The sequence below is a fragment of the Aplysia californica genome, unplaced genomic scaffold, assembly GCF_000002075.1.
Source record: "Aplysia californica isolate F4 #8 unplaced genomic scaffold, AplCal3.0 scaffold00730, whole genome shotgun sequence".
Classification (NCBI taxonomy): domain Eukaryota; kingdom Metazoa; phylum Mollusca; class Gastropoda; order Aplysiida; family Aplysiidae; genus Aplysia; species Aplysia californica.
Window position 1 is genome coordinate 39737 of NW_004798000.1, and position 22738 is coordinate 62474.

General features: G+C 40.5%; 1 protein-coding gene across 2 annotated transcripts in view; it reads left to right on the plus strand.

Annotated features, from left to right (window-relative positions):
• The first annotated feature begins 1708 nt into the window (after positions 1–1708).
• LOC101860201 (ATP-dependent zinc metalloprotease YME1L) overlaps positions 1709–22738 on the plus strand; it is a 34305-nt gene continuing 13275 nt past the window's right edge. The window contains exons 1-13 of one of the 2 annotated variants that reach the window (XM_005108879.3): positions 1709–2241; positions 10499–10660; positions 11542–11716; positions 12580–12696; positions 14214–14341; positions 14819–14982; positions 15414–15487; positions 16274–16359; positions 17412–17502; positions 18119–18178; positions 18814–18906; positions 20108–20240; positions 21249–21311. In XM_005108879.3, coding sequence (XP_005108936.1) covers positions 2200–2241; positions 10499–10660; positions 11542–11716; positions 12580–12696; positions 14214–14341; positions 14819–14982; positions 15414–15487; positions 16274–16359; positions 17412–17502; positions 18119–18178; positions 18814–18906; positions 20108–20240; positions 21249–21311 — 1388 coding nt within the window. In that variant the 5' untranslated portion in view covers positions 1709–2199. The remainder of the gene's footprint in view (positions 2242–10498; positions 10661–11541; positions 11717–12579; positions 12697–14213; positions 14342–14818; positions 14983–15413; positions 15488–16273; positions 16360–17411; positions 17503–18118; positions 18179–18813; positions 18907–20107; positions 20241–21248; positions 21312–22738) is intronic. The other variant, XM_005108880.3, reaches the window with a different exon arrangement.

Sequence of the window (22738 nt, forward strand, 5' to 3'; positions counted from 1 at the left end):
AGTGGATGACAGAGGGAGATCAATGTGAGCGACAGCCGGTCAGTTCAACAAACCACGAGCTGCCCCTGTATGCCACATACACGCGCACATACGCACACATATTCACACACACACACACACACACACACACACACACACACACACACACACACGCACACACACGCACACACGCACATACACACGCGCGCGCGCGCGCGCGCGCGCATTCACACATACACACACATACATTTCCTCTGTGTTTGTCTTTCTATATCTCATTGGCTGACTGAAAGTCAAAGGTCCTAAGCTCAGATGCACAACGAAAGGAGCAGGTCACAATAGAAGGAAAAGCACTAGAAAACGTTGAATCCTTCTGCTATTTTGGGAGTATAATTGACAGAGAGGGAGGAACAGGTGCTTAAATAAAGTCCCGCATTAGAAAAGGACAGGCTGCTTTCATATCTTTGGATAGGATTTGGAAGACCAGAGATGTCTCACTTCGAACAAAGCTGAGGATTTTCAATTCAAACGTGAAGTCGGTCCTGTTGTGCCGATGTGAGACACGGAACGCATCACAGACTTGCATAAAGAGGATCCAGGTTTTCTTGAACAGATGTCTAAGAAAGTTACTCAGGATCAGATGGACAGACAGGATCTCCAATATGGAAGTGTTAAGGAAAACAAGACAGACCTCAGTCAGATATGAGGTAGGAAGAAGGCGGTGGCGATGGATTGGAGATACTCTCAGGAAGTCAAGCAACTGCATAACAAAGAAAACTTTGGATTGAAACCCACAGGGTAAGAGATAAGGGGAAGACCGCGTGAAACCTGGAGAAGAATAACAGAAATCGATGTACAGAAAAGTGGGAAGACATGGAATAACATCAAGAGGCTAGCCCAGGATAGAGAAAGGTGGAAGGTGTTTGTCCGTGGCCTATACCCTGGTGCAGGGTGAGAAAGGCAATGATGATGACTGACAGATACTCCACCCACCTTCAGTGAGACCAAAGCTTTGTAAAAAAAAAAAAAAAAAAGACTCTTTGGTGAGACTCAAAAGTACGGACTGCCCATGTGGACCACCGTCCAACCCAAGTCTCTTGTGTGCAGTGGCCTGGAGCCTTGCTATCCGGGAAGAAGAGAGAGAAAAGTGGGGGTTGGGGGAGGGGCAGAGTGAGAGAGAGAGAAAGAGAGAGAGAGAGACAGACAGACAGAGAGAGGGAGAGAGACAGACAGACAGACAGACAGACATACATACAGACAGACAGACAGACAGAGAGACAGACAGAGACACACAGATAGGCAAAAGGCAGACAGAGACTTAAGAAATGGGAATAACGTGTCGAGGATAATGAACGAATTAAATTATAATTATTGAAAGTGCAGGGGTCCTGCCCTTTTATGATCAATTTGGTAACCTTTGTCTTAATTGTATTTTCTTTTGTAAAAGTCTGATTGAAAGTGCCAAGTTTTTATGGAGCAGGTTCCGGTGATTAAACCAGATTGGAATTAAAATATGTTTTGTTAGCAGGGAATTGATAGTTTTATTGCTCACTCTTACAGTTCTTCTTAACTGCGCAAAACAATAGCCTTTAAATCCGTTTGAATCAACATTTTGTGCCACATGGTTATCTTTTCATCTAGATGCTACTGTTTCTTCAATCAAATGCACATGATATAGAATCTAGTGTTTAGCGGTTTTTAAAAATATATTTTTAGTTTATTGCTGCAGCAAAAATCTGAAATACTGACTATTCCCTTCCTGTCGGTCGGTCGGTCACCGTTTTGTAAGCTAACTGATGAAACGCTTGTAATTATAGAAACAGAGGGGAAAGAACGTCCCTGATTGTACAGTTTTGAAACGTCTTCTTGGCCCAACTCTTGCGAAGGAATTGTTACTTCTAAGTTCATGTGCAAACGTATTTCAAATCTGTAAACCGCTTTGGAGGCAAACCAAGCACAAGAGATCTACTCAGTCTTGTTTTGACAGTTTGTGTTTACATCGCGAGAATCTGGTGGCTGACTTTAGACTTGTCTTTAGTTGTCTTTTTTGTGTGTGAATCAGAATTAGAAATCAGTGAAGTGATACTGACACTGAGGTACTTGCATTACACAACAGGTTAGAGATTAATTAGGTCAGGATCCAACAAATTCATTCACGAGTAGATCTAGAATCTAGTCATCACCTTGTGAGTGTGTGTCCATCAACAAGTTAACAAGAGAATGGCTTCTTCAGTTTTCACACAGGCTTTTTGTCAACCACAAGTAAGTGCACAAAAAAACCAGTCTGTTGTACTTGGAGGCAAGGAGAGGAGATATATATGTCTTGTTGTTGTCAAGCTATTGTTGTGGTAAAGTTTTACTTTCACTCCTCACACACAGATACTGCTTTTGGAGGTCAAACTCGAATGAAATGGTCGTATTTTCAATGTGCTGCAGATCACACATATGGCATGATAATCATATGGCAACTAGATCTAGCACTATCACTAGTAGAACTGTCGCCTATTGCAAACCATTTTCATTTGGCCAGTAAGGCAAGGCCGTCGTTATTCGGACTCGAGTCCGAGGCCACCTATTCTCACCCGGAGTGAGAATAGTGCAGGTGAGTCTTGTGGCTATTCTCACCCGGTGCGCGTTCACCAAATTTTGCGTTCACCCTAAACCACAGAATTCTACACTGTGATAACAGAAAAATTGTAGAATTCTGTGCCGTGAACAAACGTTCCATTACAACTGTAGCCTACTAAAAGCGTACAATTTTTTCTGTGGGCAGTGGAGAGAAGAGAGAAAGGAGTAGCGCGAGAATTTCCGGGCAAAACAAAATGGCGACCCGCGTAGTTCGGCTCGATTCGAAAAGTTAAATAGCCGTAGCATCTTTGTAGACAACCAAATTAATTTACTTTTGTGTTTTAACATCATTTTTTAACTTTGTTTTGGTCGATTTGATCGTCCACACCGATAGACAGTATTGAGAATGAGATAGAGAGAGAGAGAAGAGGGGAGGAGTTGATCTTGCGAGAACTTCCGGGCGGGTGAGAATAGCCACTTTCTAAAATTTCCGAGTCCGAATAACATTTTTTCATATTCGGACTCGAGTCCGAATAAAAAAATTTCTTATTCGGACTCGGGTCCGGAAAAAAGGAAGGCTGGATTGAACTTTGGTGGACCCACCGTGTTTATATTATTAATACGCACTAGGCAAACAACGGACTGTACAGTCATGGGTCCTAATCGACCGCTACGCGAACTAGTTCCTGGCGACGCGAGGTGGAGGGAGTGAGGGCTGCGAGACTGCCCCGAGGAACCAACGCGAGGCGGAGTGAGTGAGGGCTGCAAGACTTCCTCGAGGAACCGACGCGAGGCGGAGTGAGTGAGGGCTACTTAATTTCTTCCTGCACTGTCTGTTCTGGCACCTCCAAATTTCCTTATCCACAGAAGCCGAACTGTCCTTTAAAGATGAAAAATATGCACCACAATTACACGTTGTGTCCGAAAAATCAAATAAAAGTTGTCTGCTTCTCAACCACTCCTTCAGTCCATCGGAATGTAAAATCTCCGCTAAACGGAATAAGCCAAAATAGTCATGATAGGAAGCCATGGTTCGACATCATGCCTCATCAACAAACAACAGAGACTAACTAAAATGAGCGGGACAATGCAGAGATACCCAGATGACTTATCAGTTCAAACAATACAAATTAGCGCGTGAGCGCGTAATTGCCCATTGTTGCGTAATGTCTTGGAGGCTGGCTTACGTTTGGTGGACCGCACCTCCAGCACTTTGATTACGTCGACAGCGGGGGGGGGTTCAGGGGGGCCTGCCCCCCTGGTCACAATGTTAAAATTAAGAAAACACTTGGAGGATGGCTTTGGTGGACCGCACCTTCAGCACTTTGGTTACGAAAACTTATAGTATTCGACAGCGGAGGGTGGATGGGAGGTGGGGGGGTTTCAGGGGGGCCTGCCCCCCTGGCCACAGTGATAATTGAGAAAACACACATAATGCAAATCAATAATAAACAATAAATCAATAATAAACAGAGAAAAGAAAAGGGGACCAGGAACATTTTAAATAGTTGGTTCTGCCTTTTAACTTTAGTGGACCCACATTGCCAGCCAAGGCTATGCATTAGATACCATGATGCGCGGGTGAAGTTTACCGGACCAGTGAAGAGAGGGGGAGACATGGTGGAGGTGGTGCCATGCCGTGACTAGATTGACCAATCAACGCTTGGGTCTAGCCACTCGCGCCAACTCACGGGCTTTGCGGTGGAAAAATCCGGTAGAAACTTTCAGTTGACTAAATGAGCCCGAAGTGAGTGGATGCAGGCAAGAGAGGGAGAGGAGAGAGAGCACGCCGTGGCGGCCTACGGCCGCAAGGCCGCACTGCGGCCAAGGAAGAACAGTGGAACAGCGCATGGCATCACACGACGCCCAAAAGTAGTTCCGGCCCCCCTCAATGGTGGGTCCTCCAAAATTCAATCTTACCAAAAGGAAGTGTCTTCGTTCTATAGATCTAACGTTCAGTGCTTGCAATTTTCCGCCATTTTTTAGTTTCCCCCACACCTTATCTGCCGATCCAATGCCCGCCGCCTCATTGATACGCCTCCCCCCCCCACGTTTCCTACTTTCTTTGTTGTAGAAAAAGGTAAAATTGAAGATTAGCAGACCACCTGGCATATTATGAGCTGTGTAAAAAAAAAAAAGACCCATTCGTTCAAATACACAAGCCTGTGTCATATCGATTGTTTACCAAGAAAAAGTTGTGTTGCTGTGTAGAGCTGAGCATACGGCAACTTTTGATTCCATAGACCAGCGCACAATTCATTACGTAGATCTACGTCAAGACTAGCTTATTTATTATTGTAATAATGATCAGTTGCCGTGGGGAAAAAGACCGACGCTTATGCGATGTTCAAAGCCCGGACCGATAGTGCCCCCCCACCACCCTCCCCGACACGCACACAGCCACACGTGTGCAGGCCGCCCATCCGACCCCGACACATGCTAACGAGCCATCTTTAATTGTTTCTGATGACCTCTTGATAAATAAACATTTATTAGAAGCGCTATATATATAATAACTTTTCAGGCCGGCCTCAAATTCATCAAAAGATTAAAACTCGGCTCCTGCACAAAACGCCTTTTTGCCCGAAGTGATCCCGGTCTCTACCCAGCCTGAGGCGAGTCACGAGTGAGGCAGGACAGGAAGCCGGATTCACGAGTCACAGGAAGTCGGAAGTGATGTCATGCTGGACAAGAATCAGAGTCCGAATAACATTTTTTAATATTCGGACTCGAGTCCGAATAATCACTTCGTTTTCATTTAGGCTAAATTGGCCTAATAAAAGGGATTGTCTACGTACTCGGCTGTTAATGTTACTTACGATCGGGCACATAGCCTACATAGTCTCAGTGTAAGTGTATCTTCCTACTCTTGCGTACAGAGTACAGGGTAACCGGCGGGTACTTAGTTTCAGGACATGCGGCTAAACGAAGAATGACGTACCTGCCTGATTGGTGGCTAATTTTAGTAATGTGATGTCATCACATCCTGGGATATCCACAGACTATTTTTAGATGGCCGTTGTGATATCAAAGATCGTGTAGTAGAGAATCTTTGATACCACATGGGATGACATGTTGGGTCAATAGCGTGGCGTATTATCCGTGTATATGTGTTTCGCACGATAAAATTTCACGCTTTCGGCTAACTGCAGCCCTTTAGCCTAACTAATAATATTGGAAGAGGCTAGCCATACTTAATATAATCTAAATATGATGGCTAGACTGACCATTTTAAAAAAATAGGCCTACTGAATTGTAAATATAAATTTTTAGTGTACAGTACCTAAAGTATTTGTATTTGAGACGAAACCAGGTGCCTTAATGACAGTGCGTGTATTTTAAACCTCCTGTTTTCTAATGTTATTTGGGCCTAAGATAAGTACGGCTAGACTGGCAGTCTAGCCGTACTTTTAACGGCTAGACTTCTTGTCTAGCCATACTTAAGTACGGGTAGACAGCCAGGCTAGCCGTACTTAAGGACGGCTAGACTGTCAGGCTAGCTGTACTTAATATTGATGGCTGAATTGTAAATGAAATTTTTATTTTGCTATGCCTAAATTATTTGTATTTCAGACAAAACCAAAAGGTGCCTTACTGGCTTGCATGTATTTGAACCTGAATAATTGCTAGATCTAGATCTAATGAGACCTGTGTACTTAACAGGCTTGAGTCGATAGGGCCAAACCTAGATCTAAGTACGGCTAGACTGGCAGTCTAGCCGTACTTAAGTCTAGCCGTACTTAAGTACGGCTAGCCACTTCGAATAATATTTTGGAATTCCAGTCAGTAGTGATGTTTGAAATTGAAACTCGGTAAACGCAATTGCCCAACCAATGAAGTTCACGAAAATTGCCGTAAAGAAGCCGGGTTATACCCCCCACCACGAACGCAATAAACAATGTGAAGAAGAAATTAGCAGCAGCATCGGAGCACCACAACATGTCACATTACCGGTGTTCCTGGAAAAACAGCACCAAAGCATTGTTCTATCTAAGATTCTCTGCCCGATCTTTGGGACCATGCTGTTGGCTATATAGATGCAGTCACGTGATCGGAGGGGTCCCTATCTGACGTCGCACAAGATGACTGCCTTACGTAAAAATAGTTTTTGACGTTCTACTTTTAGTCTCTTGTGTTTCTGGGGCCCCATGAGCTAGGTGCACAGTAACTGCTTAGCTTCCTTCAAGACTTTGACTTCTTTCATCCCCCCCCCCCCCCCCCCCCACCCCCCCCGCTTTTTGCGTGTTGTGAGTGGAATGTACAGCAGGCACAATGAGACCATTGTATGGTTTGTTTCCCATTATTTTTGGTCTGGTTCCCAAAAATAATAAGATGGCACAGCCATAAATCAAAATGTATTTCAAATCCATATATATGGATTTGAAAATATAGATTTAAAACAATTCTAAGTACTTCTCCACCTAACACCATTCATTTAATCATTTGATTTATTGTGCTTTTAAAAACGCTGGAAGAAAAATGCATGTGAATGAAAAAGTTGCAAATATACCAAATGGAAAGTCCATTTTATTTAAAATCTATTCATTCACACATTTGTTGAGATTTTGATTTAATGAACAGCTGTTTATACATACAGTGGGATTTTTGGTTTCAGAAGAAGAAATCCGCTGTCGGCAAGTTTCCGCTTTAGAAATTAGTGTTGGGCGGTATCGGCGAAAGGACCGCCAATACCGTACTGGTACCGGGAGTGACACCAGGAGCTGATGTCAGAGACTGCGTTCGTCTCGCATCTAGCAGTACAATCAGTGCTGCCCGCATTCCCCCCACACACACACACACTCCTACATGCGTCATAGCATCTCTCTCTGCCGCCTGCCCCGCCTCATTCATCACTGGATAGGCCAATCACAATGCCACACCGCTGACTGCCTGTTTGGAGCCGGCCTACAGCCCCCCATTGTCCAACCCCATTCCCCTAGAGCTCGCTCGATCTCTCCGACTCTGTCCAAGTTCAGGACTTTCATTGCCCTGCTGCACCCAAGCATTTAATTATAAGTACTTAAGTTTCATAGAAAAAAAGTGGATTCAGGTAAATCCCGCTGTACCGGTCAGATGGAGTAGTCATGCATCCAGATCTATACAAGGTGTCTATGACTATGAACTTATAGGAAAAAAGGAGCTGAAATGGCCATTGTCTAACAACGTGGCCTCACACAATGAACACATCAGATAATATCGGAGTTAGCATAGTGCACATACAACACGGCGAGTCGCACAACGCGATACTTCTGTGAAGAACGAGGGTGGATCTTCCGGTTACCGTATACATAGACACTCCATTTTAATAAAGAATTTAAAATTAAAACCTAATTCACAAATTGTAAAACATCAACTTAAATTATGGATTGGCCACCTCGAGTCTGAATAGATTTTTTATCTATTTTCGGACTCAAGTCCGACTAGATTTTTTATCTATTTCAGACTTGGGTCCGAAAAAAATTGTTTTATTTTATTCGGACTCTGCTTCTAACTTTGTGAGTTATGTGAGTGTAAGGAGATAATGTACACACACATCGTGGGATTTTACGTAAAATCAGAATTAGAACTAGAATTCCCCACTAGGTGTGTGTAACTGTGTCAAAAGTCAAAAGACTACTCCCTTTTGCCCAATGGCAGTGTCTACATACAGTAACCAACAACTCAAGAGTCTACATGATAGGCCTACATGGTAACCGGCCCCGGGCACCACTACCAGTCAACAGCTTCATGATTACTTCCACCACCTCTTCAGCATTATCAATATTATCATTTCTTCCACCACCATTTTTCTTACCTGTAAAATTTTGTTTTGTTGGGCGTTATAGTTTTTCTGTAATTAATTAATTAAGGGAAGAAATTAAAAAAACAATTGCTTCGCACAAAATCAGCAGCTGTGGCCTCTTTCCAACACCCCTTCCCCCAACAAGCCGAGAGTTCATTGGACGACATATTATATTTAACTTTGCCCCAGGCAAGGTCAACTCAATTTGGTTGTTCTGAAGGCCTCCTAGGCCTAGTATTAGATGAAAAAAAAAATACATTACTAGGCCTAATTTAATGATGCAGAGAGGGCCAGTTTAGAGAAAATCTAGCTCTAGTAAGGAGGTTTCATAATATAACGGTCGGAGGGGGACTTAACGTTAAGCTTACGTCTTGATTTTCCATAAATGCGTGAAATATTTAGCCTAGCAGACAACGGACTCGAGTCAGAGTCCGAATATTTTTTCTTTAATCAGACTCGAGTCTGAACAGTCACTTCGTATGGGATTATGGGAACAAACGGAACGGGGGTTGGGGGTTGGGGGCATATACACCTCCTGGGGTTGAAACCCTCTCCAGATTTGCTAGTTTCACAAGGGGCCATGGGACATGCCAACCCCCACCCACTTCCCTCCCCTATTAGCCCATACCTATAGCATGGAAAATTACTACACATTAGGTTTAGCATTAGGGGCCTATATATATATAAGCAAATAAATACCATCAAATGCTTCAGTAATTCATTTACAACACTGGTAATATAAGCCTAATGAGCCTTGTTTTATTTTGATGTAAATGAGATTTTTTGGTAAGGAAATGGTTATTCTCGCCCCGGGTTCCCAACCACATGCGGTTTAAGCCACCAAAGACCTAGGTGATTTTATTGGCCTGCGAGAGGTCAGGGGGGAATCGTTGCCTCAAGCCACACCGGGATGGGAGCTATTCTCACCGAGGGGGTGGGGGGTGAGAATAGTGAGACATGGGTTATTCTCACCCGGGATGAGAATAAAGGTAGCCTTTTTATTGTAAAATTGAGTCCTTTATTACAACATTCCTGCCAGCTAATAGCAATTCCATCTTAGCCTAGCCCTCTGTTTCGGTGCTTCTTTTTTCATAAACTTACCAAAACTGTGCTATCTCTGATGGATCAAGGCTAGAGAGAGAAAGGCTTTATAAGAGAGAGAAAAGATAGAAACAGAGAATGTTTATGAGACAGAGAGGGAGAGAGAGGTTTTAAAAGAGAGAAGGAGTTATTGAGAGTTTGTAAGAGAGGGACAGTGAGAGAGAGAGTTACGGTCGACATTAAGATTGAATAGTTGAGACACAGAGAGAGATTGACAGTGAAGGAGAGAGATAAAGAGAGAGGGAATTATATAGAGAGAGTTTGTAAGAGAGGGGCAGTGAGACAGATTAGAGAAAAAACAAACATAGAGTCATGGAAGGGGGGGGGGGAAGGGGTCGAGGAAGAGAGGTTTTTCTTGAGAACATATACTCGATACATACCTCACATTGGATACGCAGTGTCCTTGTTTTGTCCCGAAACAAAGAATTGGCTCACTGGTATATTAATGAATTCAGGTTAGAGAAGAAAAAAACAAACATCATGATGAGAGAAGGTTTTTCTTTAGCGTGTAAATTCGATACATGCCCATACCTCACATTGGATACGGGTGTCCTCTGTTTCCACGATGCAGATCCCACTGGGATAGAAGGCAACCATCTTTTTTCGTCTTTTCCCCAGGATCGGCATTTGGTCTGTAAAACTACTAACCAGACACCTTCTGTTGGGGTACTGTTTTTATAGCCGTTAAATTTGATTGAGTTCACTCAAGTTGAAATGTCTGCACTTATTCACTCACAATAACTTCTCTCTGATTCTGCCGAGCTTGAGTATGTACGTATATAATGCAAGACTGTATTCTTTCTGTCGGTAGAGTTCGAACGGTTCCGGTAGGTTTAGGAAAAAAGAAGCACCCCTCTGTTTGGGGTTATGATGTAAATGCCTGTCCGTTTCACTTTCTTCATGTAGTAACTTCATAGATACTCAGTTTTACCCTTTTTATTATTTTCTACAGTGTTATCAATGTGTACAAAAATAATTGTAAGAAGGGTATTCAAATATAATATAAGTAAAACTATAGACTAAAATAATAGTGTTGTACCTTTCCCTATTTTCTGTTTTCCTTCCCAGGTGTCTGTGGCTGTCTCACATCTCAATGCAATGTTTAGCGGGGTGAGAGCTATGTCTAGCCACAAGGAAGCAAGAATCAAGGAGAGAAATGTATTAGACAGAGACAAGGAAAATGTCTCAGCTTCCTCAACTTCAAAGACAGAGTGTTGTCACGACATTGAGGTGGGTATTGTACAGGTGGAAGGAGCTGTTACACTGCCACAATTTTTTTTACAGTCAGTTCAGTTTTTTGTTTGTTTTTTCCTTTGATTGCTTTTTGGTATTTGGGTCTATCTTTGCTATTTTTATTCTAAGTGTGACATTTGATTTCTAGCTCCAGTGGATATTTGTCAGCACTTTGCATTGCTAGATATTTGACAGTGGCTACCAATTGGACTCATCTCTCGTCTTGAATGTTACTGATGACTGATGTGTATGCTTTGATATATTTTTAAAGAAAAGGATGAGGGAATAAAAGTGTAGCCTCAAATTTTGTAACTGTTTTAACACCTCATTGATGCTAATATCATGAATCATAGGATCTTAAGTTGTGGTAAGGCACCTTCAAAATATACCTCTTTAAGTACTTTACTTTAAACTGAGTAACAATACAAATGGTAATGTCAATGTTTTTGCTTCAGAGACATAGTGCAGACATCAGCACCTGTGATATAGTACAGATAGGCGCTTCATTGTCACAAGCAGGAATCAGGAGTTCGATTCTTAAATGGGATGAAATTTTTATTGAGAAACTCGGTCTTTCGTCTGGGACGTTGTATCCCTCTCGGCCAGGGTTGGCACTGACAGGTAGGGTTGGAAGCCCATCTTTTAAAGTGTGTCAATGTGAGGTGTAAAAACACCTACATTTAAAAGAAAGCAAACACAAAAAAAACAGTGCCGGCATTTTCACCATTTCCATTACAACAGACTATCAAATTCTATGTCTATGCTGGATGTCATACTACTACCTTTTTTTTTATTTGCCTTCATTTGGCTCTAGTGAATTTTAAAAATTAAACTTATTTTCCTTTTTTTATTTCAAATTCTTTTTCTTTTCTTTTCAGTTTGAACCCATGCAGGTCTCTGAGTTAAATCTGTTGTTGCGTGACACTCATGATGCGGTGACCACACCGACCACAGCTCTGGTGCAGCTGGCCCGCAGTTCAAACCAAAGAAACAGTAGCCTGCGGTGGTCAGAGTGCCACACATCCGCCAACACATTCTTTGAAAATGTAACAGGTGAGTAGAACAGGATCTTTGTATGTGCTTTTGTTTGTGTGTACAAGTTGTGTTTGAGTTTGCTTCATTTAGTTTGGAACTAATTATTGTAATAGTCAAGTTTTACCCTGCATTAACATTGTTTAGGGTATGGGCTGCTTTCAACTCTCGCTGTTTGGGAGACACTTAATAAGGTATCTTCCTCGTGGTATTTGGAATCTTGCCTTTTGCAAACAAGACTAAGAGCTAACCATGACTAAGAGCTAACCATTACACCACATATACCTTGACACGTGTTCAAAATAAGCTTTTGAATGAAAAGGAAAAGTGATTGACTTGTAGACAGGGAGAAATGAAACAACCGGGCCGGTGTCCCCGCTAGTTGTTGTGAATGTTTGTATTTATATATTTAACTATTTTTTGCTCTGATGAGTTCTGTATTTGTTTTGAGCCTTAAGATTATATTAACAAAAGGTGTATTTTTTCAATTTAATCACATTCTTACTGATTGGCAGATAGTGTTGCTCAATCAATTTGATACCTGGGTACTGAGTTACTTCAAGATTTCTTTGAAATCGGATTGCCTAGAGGGTGGAGTGCTCCATGTTAGTATTCTTTAATTTGCTTTGATATTATTTGTGCTGTTTCAGTTTGTTTTGTTTTTGTTTTTCTTATTTTCATTTTTCTCCTCAATCTCTTTTTGTTTGTCTAATAAAAAAAATTTTCCTTATGAAAATGTTTTAACAATGTTTTTGCGGTTAAATGATGATATTGATATTATTCTTTTTTTAATGTCTACTGTTCATTTTTACACTGAATTCAGTTCGCAAAAGTATTGAAGATCATGGAAACTGACCCATGGAGCTTTGTTTTTTGTTTTTCAGGCTTTCCAAGACACCAGTTAGATGCAAACCATCCCCTCCCACTCTCCACACTGCAGAATGCTGCGAAGGACCCAGTCTTCAGGAGGATTTTCAAGTCTTTGGTTCATTCTCATCAGTGTGAGTTTTGGGCCTGGATTATTCCTTTACATAATGCCATCTTTAAAGTAATAATGAAACGTATTTTTACAGCCTTCATTTGACCACCGATCATTTTACTGTAAAATATACACATCTAGGTCGACTCTCTTTTGCAGTCGATGTTAATCAACCTTTGAGCGTGTACCCTTTGGCCCCAGGCCTGGTTAAACAATGTCTCAAAAAGAGGCCTTCTTTGCTGCAGTTTGAGGTATTGTCTGTGGTAGCAACAGGAGGTAGAAGTTGCCATTTGGAGATCCTGTAGGCAGAGAGATTCGAAGAGCAGATGTAGGACTGCCTTGTAGTGGCAGAGAAAACGCATTGGTGGTTTGTCTGGGTTGATCCTGAGTGGGTGTTGTGTTCAGAGGCAGAATATCAATCCGACTGTATCATCTTGACTTTATCAGCGTGACTGCATCATTGAAAGTAATTCTTAACTAGGCCAAGTAGAAGTCTTCAAGATCAAAGGTAGTTAAGTTATTGCATCATTCCCAACCCCTACTTTAGTTTTTAGACCATTCCAATTCACTTTACAGTTAAAAGAATTAAACATGTATTTGATACTGAAAAAAATATTGATGTGATAGAAAAAAAAATTATTTCAGATTTGAAATCAGCGATCTAGAAAACAGTGATTGGTTTTCCAGTGGTACAATCTTTGTTAACAAGAGTAATAGGTCTATCCGTCTATGTGTGATGATGGCTAATGCATCTGCAAGATACTACTTTTATAGCAAAATTAAAGAAATAAAGATTAAAATGGCTTGTTGCTTCTTCTATTTGGATGTGAGTATTTTGCACACTTCTCCCTTGGTTTTAGCATTTGTAATTTGTGAAGCCTCATATAATTTGCTGCTACCCAAATGGGTCTCTCAGAAAGTACACCCTTCCATGTCTAGGGATTAATGTTTAAGTCATTTAGCCACATCTTCAGGTTGTCTATGTCAGGCATTTTTGTTCATCAATTTAATGCTTCCCTGTGGACAGTGCATTATAGAATTCTGCCTTTGGGATTCTGAGTTTAATTAAATGATTTTGTATTGTTCTCGCTGTTCAAAATGCTTCAGTTAGTATATTACTGTTGAGATGCATTGAAAGATGAACAAATCTTTTGAAATAAAAGATCTGCTTTGCGTATAAGTGGAAGATGATTATTTATGCTCATAATGCTTAACTACAAAAAAATTAAGGTCTTATTTCTTATTTTTGCTCTGTGGAAGGGCTGCTTCTGTCCCTGGTGAATTGTGTGCGTGAAAATGCTCTGGGAATTATTGCAATGTGTTGTTTATTGTATGAAAGATGTAATAAGAGAAATGTAAAAATTGGGATGGATTTTATTTTTTTCTTTCTTTCTTTGTGGTAGGTATTCTGTGTACCTTTATTAATTTTCACTTTTATTTTGCCTCAAAATTTATCTGCATTGTGTTGTATGATGCTGCTCAGTATTAATGCATGCATTTGAGGTGATTTGAAATTATGCCTTGTTATTTATTCCTCAGATTCTCAGCACCGGGGCTTTAAAACTCGCCGCTCTGACTATAAATCTGGCATTGGTTCTAGGAAGGATAAAGAAGATCATTCCATTATGGATAATGTGCAAGATTTTTTCGGAAAGACTGACAAATCAGTAAGTAACATTTTGACTGGGCCAGTTGGGGGGGGGTTTGGTGGAAGCTTTAGGTTTAGTTTCTACTTGAGCTGACTCCAGGTTCTATTTGTGATATATGTTGAGCAAAAATTATTTTCCTTCTTGAGAATCATTCTTGCCAGATGAAGAGTAGTTCAAGATAGTTTTTTTTTAAATTATGTATATAACGTTGAATTAGGACACTGTAGTAAGTGTTTTGTGATGATTTTTGACAGAAAAAACTCCAGAGACAGTGTGTGAGTTGCGTTTAAAAGTAATTGGGATTGGAAATAAAGCTGAAGATGAATTTTTATTTTCTGCTCACTCATGTAAAGCTTCATCTAAGCTTTTTGTTTATTTTACTTAGGGACTTTTTGGTCTTAATTCTGTATTCTGTAGTTTCATCACAAACCCTAGTGTGAGAGACCTTACGACATTCTTGATTCCTTACATCTTTTCTTTTCTGAAACTCGCCAGACTGTTAGTACAAAAGCTGGCACGTCAGCCAACCAGTCTGTCGGGGCATCTGCAAAGTCTGGTCAAGAGACAGATCCGGAGCTTGAGCAGAGACTTAAGGTTGCATTTGCTGAGGGCTACAAGGCAAGAGAGGAAAGTTCAAAGAAAAAGTTTGGTAGTCTAAGGTGAGCGACCTAACTTTGTGGGGTCTGTGCACTCTCTTTCCTGCTGATTGGTGGTTGCTCTGGTGTGGTTTGCCCCCACTTTCCTGTTAAATTCTATCATTCTGATCTCTCCTTCTTTCTGGTGTTTGTTTCCCTCTTGTAATAGCTCTAATTTTCGGCACCTATAATATGACTTGTGTTGCAAGTGGCATAAAGCTCTTACTAAAACTAGAGAAGCTATCTCTTCAGCTGAGATGATAGTCCAGTGGAACCTAAAAAAATATTTCTACAATAAAAACAGAGTTTCACCCATTTGTTATGTAAAAATCAGACTTTTAGATTCCTTGCTATTGGTTGATTTACCCATCCTTGTTTACTGAATAATATTATTCTATGATAAATGTTTGTAAGAGAAAGCAAAATAATTATTTGTAAACTTTTTTTCCATCCAGGAGCTTTGTATTCTTAGCCTTGGGCCTGTATCTGTTGATCCAGCTGTTCACGTCTGGAGTTTCTATCAAACCAGGTGAGTTGGGCTCCTGCCTGGGTTTGCAGATTTAGGGCGTAGAAATGATATTGTTCTTTTTTAAATTCGAAAGATTTTACCTTTAACAGAAGACGAGTTTCCAAGCTTATCACTTTGGTTAGGATAACAGTGTTGTGTTTTGCATTACAGGGCTCATTTGGTATCTTTAGTAGTGAGAACTTGTCTCTAATGCACGTCAGGTTTTACTAGGACAGTAAAGATTTCAAATGTTGTCTCCTGTTTCAGCATTTCTATTGAATAGCAATATAAAATACATATCAATTGGGGAATATGATATTTATTTGTCAGGGGGTATTCCAAATTCCAAATTATTATTTTGTTAAAATTATTTCGTCTCTTCTGGAGAGACCGGAAAAAAATATTTTAAAGGTACTGATTTGAAGAATCTGTTTTCCATCGTTGAGTCGAACAGAATTCTTGATTTTACCAGGACTGTTGGTTTTTACTCCAAAATGTGAGCAGTACTATTTTTAGAAGGTAATTAACTGTTTTTATGATTGAAATTTCGCCATGTATTTTTAGATACTTCAGCCGTTCTATCTTGCGAAGTAGAACTTAATCATGATGTGAACTCTCATGAAAACTATTGGCTTGTGTTCCGTTTGCTGCTCTTATGACAGTATGCTGTTTTGGGCACCGTGAAACTTTTGCCATGCTGAACTTGAATCAGGGCAGTAGATGTCAAATGTTTAACGGTCATTGTGTAATGGCGTCTGTATGTTTTCTGTGTTGTTATCTGTGTATTTTGTCCTTTTTTTCTTGTTGAAGGGGGATCGTTTGGCTTCCTTAACAGCATGTCGTACGAGGTGAATGCAGAGGAAATAAACGTAACATTTTCTGACGTCAAAGGGGTAAGTCAGCTGAAAACTTATTTTTGTGGTTAATCTTTGCCATGAGACTTACTGGTGTTTTCATGTCTGCATCATTTGTCAATATGACTGAGCATATTTCATTTTAATCTGTGGCCCCCCCCCCCCCCGGTAGATCTATATAGAGGAGAGTTGGTAGAAGTAAGTTCTTTTACCCCCACTGAAACTAAAAGTAATTAACATGGCTATTTTTCTTACAAGAATATAATGTCCCTTGCCATCTGTTTTGGGAAAGAATAGAGATTGAGAATTTCACTCTGGCAGTGGCCTAACTAGACCTGCTCGTGTCTGGCTTTTCACTTCTGAGTTGCCTACGAGGTGCCTTCAAGATTTTTCCACTCGTCTAGACCGGGTGTAAAAGACTGTAGGAAAACCTTCAGCAACGGTGTGGATAAATTTGATGACAAGTGGGTACTTAGGAAGGAAAACATCTTTTGAGTGAACACAAAAAAAGACGAATGTCCTTTTGTTGTACTACACAAATTTTAATGATGCGGTAGAATATGTGAGGCAGCGTGGTGGAATCAGGCTCTCATCAATTTTTGGGCATGTAGAGTTATTGGTATCATCTTAAAGCTGGTTCACTTGTCTTTATTTGGATGAAAAAAAATATCCATTTATCTTCAATACAAGTCTAGATATTTGCGAATAAAGGAGGTGGGGGTCGCCTGTTTTCAGAGGTAAAATTAATGAGAAAATAGCTGCCAAAGATTAGTTATTTCTTTAGCTTAAGAGTCTGTGGTAACTGAACATTTTTATTTTTTGTGCCTTTAATCAACGTTTTTCAGAAAAATCCACACAGAAATGAGTTCTTTAATGGGCAAGAAAAGTGTTGAGCCAAAAAACAAAAATTTAATAAAAATTAACAAACCTGCAGAAAAATGCAAGCTTCTTCATATTGATTATTTTGACGAGAGCCTGATTCCACCACGCTGCCTCACATATGATGTTTATCAGATTATCATGATTTTATCGTATTGTCTAATTAAATATGACAAGAAGTTATGCTGATCCTGAACAATTATTTTTTTCAGGCTGAAGAAGCGAAACAAGAGCTCCAAGATGTCGTCAACTTTTTACGGGACCCCGAAAAATACACAGCTTTAGGTGCAAAACTTCCCAAAGGTAAAGTATCCTCGTGGCAAATTGGCTGGCTTTCTCACAATCTCACAAATGTATTTTTGCGAGTGGACTGTTGTGTTATGGCCTTGAGCCTCTTTGCCATGTTGCAAGAAACGTGCAGGGATTACGGATGTCTTTGATGCTTATAGCTTTTGTGTCTGTATTATACTACTTTGTTCACCATCTTTCTGTATGTTCATGATGATTTTGGTTTTTTCTTCAGTACAATATATTGTGCCAAATGTGAGAGTGAGAAATCTGAACCATGCATGTGTACATCTGTGTGTGTGTTGGTGCATGCTGTGGTTTGTGTGTATTGTCTGAAAAACGGAATGTGTGAGGCAGGAAATAGGATTTTGCGCAGGAGACAGAGCTTGTCTTTGTCAATATACAGGTAGTCTAGCACAAGTAAAATTAGTTTTTGAAGTCATACTGGAGTAGTTGATTCTTTGTGTGTTACCTCATGAATATAGTTTTTTTGTTTTTGACAGTCTGTAGTGGGTAGGTGATGTAAGATAAAATATCTACAGTGGATACTTGTGTCACCTCACATGAATATAGGTTTGTTTGTTGCTTTACGAACACTGGCTGTATCTCTTTCTTTCTCCCTTGTGTGCAGGTGTACTTCTGGTGGGACCACCAGGGGTGGGGAAAACGTTGCTGGCCCGGGCCGTGGCAGGTGAGAAAGAATATCTCTTTGTGGCTTTTTATGTCATACTTTGTGCTTTTGACCATGATGACAGAAGGGGTGCTCGAGTTTGGTTCTATATTTGTTTGATTCGGTTTTGCCTGAATCTTCTTCCAGTGGTGTTGTTTGGCTCAACTCAAAGACGCCGTGTAAACTTCCACAGCACCAGTGATCATCGACTTTTTCTGACTCCGAGTAAAATATTGTGTTAACTGTCTTTTCTTTGAACTATGGCCTTCAAGTTTTGTTTGATTGGCATCTGTACCGTCGTTAGAGGTTAACAATAAAATTTAGCCCCCCTCCCCAACCATCACCATTTGGAATGAAAATTACCCAGCATGCGGATCTGGGGTCACAGGAACAGATAGCAATGAATTGTGATTGCCATGATGCATAGGAGATTACTTCAATTTGATCCATCAAAGGATCTTTGGAGCTTTTTTTTTGTGAAAATACTCTTTTGGAGAATGAAAACACAAAGAGGAGGAAGGGAAGTGAAAGAAAATCATTGCTGCCTTTCAATTACAATATTATTAGAATAAATTTCTTGCAATGGAATAAGTGAAAATTATCTTAGTTCTTCTCTTTACTGTGTCAGTTATTAATAAATGTTTGTCCGTTCTCAGGTGAAGCTGGGGTGCCATTCTTCCACGCCTCGGGGTCGGAGTTTGATGAGCTGTTTGTTGGTCTTGGTGCCAAGCGGATCAGACAGCTTTTCAGTAAGTCACATCAGAGAAATGTCAGTTCTTCAATGGGTCATGAAGACAATTTGACGTTTTCTTTGCCTTTGTTTTTATTTTTTAAATTTTCTCTTGTAAGTTAGTGCTTTTACACCTTTACCAACACAATTTAGTAGGGCTGGATTTTGCTCGGTTAATCGAAGGCTTGCAAAGCAGCGGACGGCTTGCGCTAGAGGCTTGCAAGCAGGCTTGTGATTTGTTTTGCCTCCCGCTTGCTACCGGAGGGAACTTCCGGTGAGTTGTGACTCGCAGACAGTCCTGCTGTACTGTGTCGTGACGTCGCAAACTCTCGTGGCTGTGGGCTCAGTACATAATACAGAAGATTCTCTGGTTATTTGCATTGAAAGGCTTGCACCAAAAGTGCACGCAAAAGACCTCAGTTCGATTCCCGTATGGGGAGAAATTTTTACTGAGAACCTCCATCTTTCTGCTGGGGTGTTTTTCCCTCTCAGCCCAGGTTGGCCCTTACATTGGGTTGAAGCAAGCCTAGCCCGTCTCCTAAATGTTCTGTATAATGTCACTGTGAGTGTAACACATCTACAAAATAGGTTACATACGATACAAAATCACTTATCCACTTGCTTAGCTGATCAACTGCGGGAAGTTAAAAATAGCTTCAGCTCTCTACGTCTTTCACCAAAACAAGCCCAGCCTCTCCCTTCCTCCATGGTTCGAAGTTCACATAGCGAACGGTACTGCTGTTTGAACACATCGAGCGGTCTTGCCGCCATCGAGCGGTCCTGCGCCTGCCGCTTGCTTGCTGTAGCGAGACAGCACAAGTCAGCATGTCAGGTTTCGAGCTTGTCCTGGGACAATTCACTACACTGCTCTTCTGTCTTATAGCCGGTCATGGGTGTTTTTAAGGGTGGTTAGGCTCAAAATGGGCGCAAGTCAGAAATTCTGTAAGTACAAGTTTTCTGCATTGTCCTGTCATGAAACGCAAGGCACGTCATTATGGATAAATACAGTTTTATGTGTAGGATTCCCAGCGTTTTCTGTCTACTGTGAAGTAGGTATTGATTGTTTTCATGTTTCTACATTTGTTTATAAGGGAAAAATGCTGTATTGGTAGTTCTGTATTATGTGTATTTTTTGTGCAGCTGTTTCTGTATTTGTGTCTTACGGGGGAAAAGGCTGCATTGTCCGAAGTTTTTCTATTGTGTTTTATTTTATTGTACAGCTGCTGCCAAGGAGCAAGCGCCATGTATTATTTTCATCGACGAGTTTGACTCAGTGGGAGCTAAACGGACTAGTTCTGCAATCCATCCATACGCCAACCAGACAGTCAACCAACTTCTGAATGAGATGGATGGGTGAGTAATGCATAATGCGGCCTATGTAATGTAATGATGTGAATCCACTTGAGTCAGACTGGATACCTTTATGCGAAGGTGAAAATCTGGTTTGGTAACTTACTTCTGTATATGATGTAAACCTGTTTGTGGCAACGAATCTTTGAGCCAGGTAACTAATTTTTTTAAGGTAGCGTCAATTGCCGCAGAGTGACGCGGTGGCAATTCACTTAAATGACGCTGGTGTCAATTGCTACGGAGTGAAACGGTGGCAATTCACTTTATTGACGCGGTATAGTGTCCATTGCCACCGAGTGATGCGGTGTCAAGTCTGAAAACAACGCTCTACCTTTTGCTTTCTATTCATAATGTGTTACGATCACTTGGATACATTAGATCTAGATCCAACCCCCTCTCATAAGTTGATAAGTCATTATAACGAGTAGTTGCACACAATCTGGGGTTCGAAAGGAATATAGTATTGGTCAATTTTCAAATGCTTTGCTCTCAAATTCTTTTTACTTGCACAATGGTATTCAAAACTATCTATAAACTTATTTTTATCAGGGAATATCATTTTGCATAAAATCAAGCTGATTTGAAAGATTTTGTTTACCGTAAAATGAAAGTTTTGTTTCCTTGCTATCCTTTTGAGCTCCTCACGTCTTAAGTGGGTCAATTTTTTTTCTTATTTCCTTGGACGAACATCTAGAGCTGCCAACTTCAACTTGACGTATTTTGAATGAGCCGTCGGCTAGCCTATGCTTCGGTGTAGAACCAACGCAGGCGATTCTAGAAGTAGGCCACAAACGCACACAAACTTAGCTCAATCGTCACCGCATCACCCGTGGCAATTGACACTACCTTTTTTTAATTTGTTGAATACTAAAACATATGCTGGTGGATGAGCAGTCCTGAGAAGGAGAGCAGAACAATTTGGAGCAGTTATGCACAACCAAAATGCTATTTCTAAATGATTTGAGTTAATGGCTATCATTGTAATATTCTGTGTAATGGTTGTTGTTTCAGATTTCAACAGAATGAGGGAATTATAGTGATGGGGGCAACCAACAAAGTGGATAACATGGATAAGTAAGTTGCAAGTGTTATGTGTGCATGGATAAGTAAGTTGCAAGTGTTATGTGTGCATGGATAAGTAAGTTGCAAGTATTATGTGTGCATGGATAAGTAAGTTGCAAGTATTATGTGTGCATGGATAAGTAAGTGTTTCAACTTTTGTGTGGTTAGAAAATGGTGCTTGCTGTATTATTTGTTTCAAGTATGTGTTTATGTGTGCTCATAAGAATTATCTGTAATGTTGATCTGATTTTGGGGGGAAAATTCAGCTGCTTATTAGGTTTGTTTTCTCGTCCCAATAGAAGCAGCCGTGGTGGCCTTCTAAAAGGTTTTCTTATGAAACTGGGGGTGTTACTGTTTGTAATTATGTGAGGCACCGTGGTGAGATCCAGCGCTCATGAAAATAATGAAATTTAATTTTTTTCTTTATGTCAATTTGGCAGTTTTTGTGCCCATTTAAAAACACATTTATGTGTGGATTTTACTGAAAAATGTTGATTAACTCTTTCTTTGCCAGGGGATATACGTTCCTACTGTGAGCACTGATTTTCAGCTGAGCTAGTTACCTAGGACAGCCAGCCTAATGTCTCAGTGTTAATGGACGCACAGTCTTGATTTAGCGCACTAGTGTCATATTTCAGACACTGAGTCTTCGATTGTGCCACTTTTCTTATTCCCCGTTTCCTCCCATCTTACTCATAATTTCAAATGACCTGCAAATCTAAGTCAAAAGGTTAATATTTTTACCTTTTAAAAGTCATTTTGATTTATGTTGCACAAGAGCACGCGGCTGCCTGCAAGCCTAGATCTATGTTTATGGATCACTTGCAAGCCTAGCGGAAAAAAATTTTGCATTTTCATGACGTACCAGGTGTGTCATAAGGCACGGCACGAAGGGATTAAAAGCACAAAAAATGAAAATGTTCAGTTTACGAGGACTCTCAAGCCATGGAAGTCACCAAACTGGTGGCCATTTTGTGGCTTGTTTTACCTGTGAAACCAAGCAGCCCCCACCTATTTCAATCACAAATATCTCAACTTCTGGGTTTTTTTTAACAAAAGCAAGACAAATAAATAAGCTTTAAGATGATACCAATAATTCTGTATGCCCAAAAAATGATGAGCTCATGATTCCACGGGGTCATGTTACAAATTGTTAAAAATAGAATCAAAGCAGGTAGTTTTTCAATGTTTAAAGAGTGCAGTTTGTAAATGAAATTGAAATATATAGGAAATATGGCCATGTCTGCCAAAGACAATCTAGTCATTATTATTACACGACCTTGGTAATTAACACCTTTTAGGCTTCTGAGACAATAATGGGGGCAATGTCTTATTGGTACGATTGCTGTGCCTAAGTAATTTCTGTAGGGAATTACTGTTGTAGGGGAGGCGCTTTCAGCAAAACCAGAATTTTTGTTGAAGTTGTCTTCTTTTGTGCA